A 5,006-nucleotide genomic window follows, 5' to 3' on the forward strand; every position below is an offset into this window, starting at 1 on the left:
ACTATTCTTTTTTTTCTTATTTATTTCAGTGGGGGCTTTATGGAAACTTTCCAGAGTATTGGTTCCTCTTTTTGACTCATTGCATGTATGGTATATGCTGTCTTTTTTTTGATGAACTTGGAAATCATAACTGGATTTTTGGCTCATGAAAATTTATATTCTCATTGATTCTCACAAGTATTGGTTGAAAAAATAAAACTTCTATCTGAGGATGATCTAAAGAAACTAAAGCTAACTAATGGAGGGGCTAAATTGAAAGAGGGATAAGTGGGCTGTTGTGTTGGGCTTCAAACTTACAGCGGCGTAGCCGCCTTGGCCTCTAGTAATTAATATATAAACTCAAACAAACCACAAACTCTGTACTGAAAAAAAACTCAAATTTTTTGAACTTAAGGAACACAAATTTCAAACTTTTTATTTCTTCTGCCTGCAATTTCAATGAAATGCAGCATGAACCCATGAAGTCAGTTTCTGTGAAACTGTGGTTTTAATAAACTTGGATTTTGGAAAATCTTCAATACTATTCCAAAAAAATAATGAAAAATCAGAATCAATAGACTTTCATGTGTAAAGAATGATAATGAATGAAAAAAATGAAGTCCAATTTTTTTTCTAGAATTTTATGGGCAGTGAAAATACACCAAAAACTGGTTTTTTGTTGGCTGTGGTGCAGTTTTGCACTTTTTAGTGTGTTTTCACTGCCCACAAAATTCCATGATGAATTTTGGACTTCATTTTTTTCATTCATTATCATTCTTTGCACATTTCAGTCTATTGATTCTGATTGTTCATTATTTTTTTGGAATAGTATTGAAGATTTTCCAAAATCATCATTTAATGCAAGGAATTTTGCAAATCTTTTGATTTTCCAAATACTTTTTATTTTGTTATATTCATTCTTCTGAAGTAATTTTACACACTTGTTCTTGAATCCTCATGCTTCAAGCTTGTGGGTTGGCCTTCTGCCGGAATGAGCTTTTGGGGGTACCAATGTATCTGTCCAGTGACTGTACAATCAAACATGAAATGATATACAACTATATATGAAGTATCCATAAATCAGCTTGAACTCATCTTTAACTCAGTAGTAACTAAACAGCACAACAGAACACAAATTTTCTGGAACCAAAGTTTAACTAAAGTGTCAAGCACCACTCACACACTGTTTGTACCGGAGGGTGATCTCCAGCTGAATGGTGTTGGAACCATTTAAGCCTCCTGTACCTGCTGCTGTGTCCTTGAAAGAATGTGATTGGTTTGTGATTTGTCACCCTATTGCGCGCACATACAATAGGGTGACAAATTGTAGTCCATCAGGGCAGTTTCATTCCAAACCCTATCACCCTCATTTACTTGGCAGAAATCCCCCTCTGGTATGAAAAGTGTCTGATGTGTCTCCCTATATTTTTACGCATATACAATAGGGTGACAAATCACGCACTTTTCAGACCAGAGGTGAATTTTTGCCAAGTAAATGAGGGTGATAGGTTTTGGAAACAATTCAGCAGGACATGTCCCTCTGGTCTGGAAAGTGTGTGACCTGTGTGTAATTTGTTGGGACTTGACTGTAAATGAGGGTATAGATCTTAATGAACTCTACAAGACAATTGATTGATTGGCCAAGCAATAGGACATGGGGTAGAAGTAAGAGAAATTTAGAGGGGGCATGCTAAATGCACCCCAAGTTTTTACTTCATGGACATCAAAAAGGGGTACAGCTGATGTGTACCCCAAACCACTTGGGTTGTACACTTGCACACCCCTGTGAAGATGGGGTACAGTACCTCATACCCCATGGAAGTTGGGGTGAGCCACAGGGTACCCCAAAACAAGTGAAATCTATGGTGTACATGGCCATGACACCCCATCATAATGGGGTGCAAACCCCCTGCACTCCAATCTGATACCCTGTGATAGGGGTGAGCCCCTTCACACCCCAGATGTACATATCCGGCACCCAGCCCGACTTGTCACACCAGTCGCGGCTCGCCACCAAGAGGACAGACCATTGGAGTAGCAACTCCCCTCAATGACCAGCACCAACCAATCATCAAGGGGAGTATCAACTCGCCTCAATGACTGCTACTCCCCTCAATGACCAACACCAATTGATCATCGAGGGGAGTTGAAACTCCCCTTGATTTCTGGTCTCTGTCAGTCATCAAAGGGAGTAGCAACTCCCCTTCATGATCCGTCTGGGTTGGTTACCAAGAGGAGTTGCTACTCCCCTCATTGAGGGGAGTATCAACTCCCCTCAATGATTGGTTGGTGTTGGTCATTGAGGGGAGTTGCTACTACCCCTAATGACCGGCTTGAAGGGAGTAGCAACTCCCCTTGCTGACTGGTCTGGGTTGGCCATCAAGAGGAGTTGCTACTCCCCTTGATGACCGGTAGGGACCTGCGACTGAGGAGAGTCCACCTCCTCTCAACGCCTGGTATGTGCCGGTCACCAAGGGGAGGTGGGAGTAGCAACTCCCCAACAATTGGTCTGTGCCGGGCATTGATCCGAGTCCACCTGCCCTCAATGACCGCCTCCAGAAGTGTGTTTGGGGTGCACCGCTCATGTACACCATCTATGTTGGAGTAAAATTGGATTGCACCCCAATATCTAAGCTCTTTTGGAGTTTTGATGCAAGTAACCCAATGTTTTTGGGGTGGCCAGGTGGGTACCCCTTGAAGATTGGGGTGTAATTAAGAATACCCCAATTTTGTTGGTGTACCCAGTAGTGTACCCCTTTTTGTTGGTGTACATGAAGTAAAAACTTGGGGTGCATTTAGCATGCCCCAATTTAGAGGCCAGAAATTCAAGAAGGCCATGAAAGCTAATGATAGATAGGGAGCAAAATTGATACCTGAATCTTAGAATTGCAAAAGAAAATAGAGATAAAGCCACTTGTAAAGTGACTGGGTGAATTTGAAGCAAAAAAAGAGAAAGAAGGATGCAGAAGACTGAGTAAACCTTCTCAAAAAAAAAAAAAAAAAAAAAAGAAACAAAAGCAAAAAATATGATGCTAGATTGTGGTTGGCCAACAGTTTCTCAAAGAATCAGGTGAGTGTCAATGGATGGCTTTCCATTAATTCAACCATCATATGCCAGCCACATCCTTGACATCTTGTGACATATTCCAAATTATTTTCTGCCTGAGGGATTGATGTTGGCTGTACCACAGCCCGCCGACAGTTTGATTTGACACAGCTAAACTTATATGTCTATGTGTGTATCAACATGAATTGGTCAGAGGATGTTAAATTTTTACAATCAAGTTTACCTTGGCTGCCTTTTAAGCAGCAAGACAGCTGTAACTCACATGGCACTTGGGAAGCTCACTCAACTGCCCTTGTTGTATGAGTGCAGAGGACAGCCCAAAGTGTGAATCCAAAAGGCCTGATGGCATTGCGGAGACTGGTGCTGCATACATTTGTGGCCCATGTGTAGCCGCAAACGATATCAGATGGGATGGCGCATAAGTTGGCTCTCCAAACGACTGCCCTTGTTGTAGGACTGCAGAGCCTGGTGGTGAAAACATTTGCGGTGTTTGTGGAGTCGAAAAGCCTGATGACACGCCGGGTGCCACTGCAGATCCTGGCGGAGCATACGCTGGTGGCCCGTCAGTAGCCGCAAATGATATTGGCTCTCCAAACGACGCTCCTTGTTGTATGGGTGCAGAGCCTAGCGGTGCATACGTTTGTGGCCCGTGAGTAGCCGCAAACGATATCGGTTCTCCAAACAAGGGTCCTTGTTGTATGGGTGCAGAGCCTGGCGGTGCATAGGTTTGTGGCCCGTGAGTAGCCGCGAATGATGTGAATGGCAGGCTTCCTGAACCTCCATGATGGGTTGGTGCATGAGTTGCCTCTCCAGGTCTGCTTACAAAAGTTGTTCTTGCGAGGTTCATGCTCTGTTCTTCCCAGGCTAGCTTCGCTTTGGATGGGCATCGGCAAAGGGGGCATGAAGCTTTTTCAGCGGCAAAGAAACACCATTGATCCATACAAGATTTATGGAGAGGGTGTCCACATTCTCGCCATGGTTTGATGGGAGTGCCATCTCTGAGAGGCTCGTAACAAATTGAGCAATCTTCGGCTTCCTATGCACAACAGTTGGTTCATCGTCGGAATGAGCCAAAAAACACCGAGTGAAGGCACAGGTGCGCGATGGAAATTTTACATACCTTGATAGACTCGCTCACTGAACGTTTTCTGAGACGTTGTACGGTGTTCGAGGGATGAATCAAGGCCAGTACTGGGTCCAACGATTCGGTGGCAGAGTTTCGCACAGTATCAGCCGTGTTTTCTAGTACGGAGTTGGGCAGTTGGGGATTATCCAAAGTAATTAACAGTTGGTTGTGGCCTGTAGCAAGGCCAGAAATCGGCAATGCTGCTTGAAGAAGCTTTGTCCGGAATGAAGGCATGATTAAACCTCCCACTTCGACGTGATGAGCACTGGACAAAACAGAGATTTCTCACCACAACTAGCATTTTAACTTTGCCGAAAATCATTGCCAAGGATTCGCAGGAATAATGTATCTGATCAAAAATCTATCGTGGCACTGGATTTCTAGACAACCGGGGGATGATTATGGGATAATTGACCGGCTCAAAATACTGACCTGAGGGCAACTATGGTCATGCAGCAGTTCTTTATATACAACGATGGGTGAAATGTTCAACTTTCTTAGCAGCGAGGCAGAGACAGAAACTAAAACAAGATGTTGGGAGACAGTTTGAGTGAAGCTATCATTATGTAATATTAACCAGCAACCCTTCTCATTGTCAAATCTAACCCATCGCCCCGGCCGACCACGTGATTTGTTTCCTGAGAAAGCAAAAAGGTTTGGCTGCGCAGCTCCCCTTTGGAAGCAATCTGACATGCATAAACCTTACTCACAGGTGCATGAGCAACGAAATCAGCATTGCTTTTTTTGCAATGTGAACCCCCCTAATTTGTAAAACTTGAGGGCTCACACGGTGTTGAACTTAACACAAGTCCGTGCTCGCGGGGTGCGAGCCCC

General features: G+C 43.8%; 1 protein-coding gene across 1 annotated transcript; it reads right to left on the reverse strand.

Annotated features, from left to right (window-relative positions):
• Positions 1-3,281: 3,281 nt before the first annotated feature.
• On the reverse strand, positions 3,282-4,494 carry PtA15_17A341 (uncharacterized protein; the record flags this gene model as incomplete). Its single annotated transcript, XM_053164448.1, has 3 exons — positions 3,282-4,082; positions 4,167-4,385; positions 4,462-4,494. 3 exons carry the CDS (start codon positions 4,492-4,494, stop codon positions 3,282-3,284), a joined length of 1,053 nt encoding a protein of 350 aa, XP_053028414.1.
• Positions 4,495-5,006: the final 512 nt, after the last annotated feature.

The sequence above is a fragment of the Puccinia triticina genome, chromosome 17A (assembly GCF_026914185.1).
Source record: "Puccinia triticina chromosome 17A, complete sequence".
Classification (NCBI taxonomy): Eukaryota; Fungi; Basidiomycota; class Pucciniomycetes; order Pucciniales; family Pucciniaceae; genus Puccinia; species Puccinia triticina.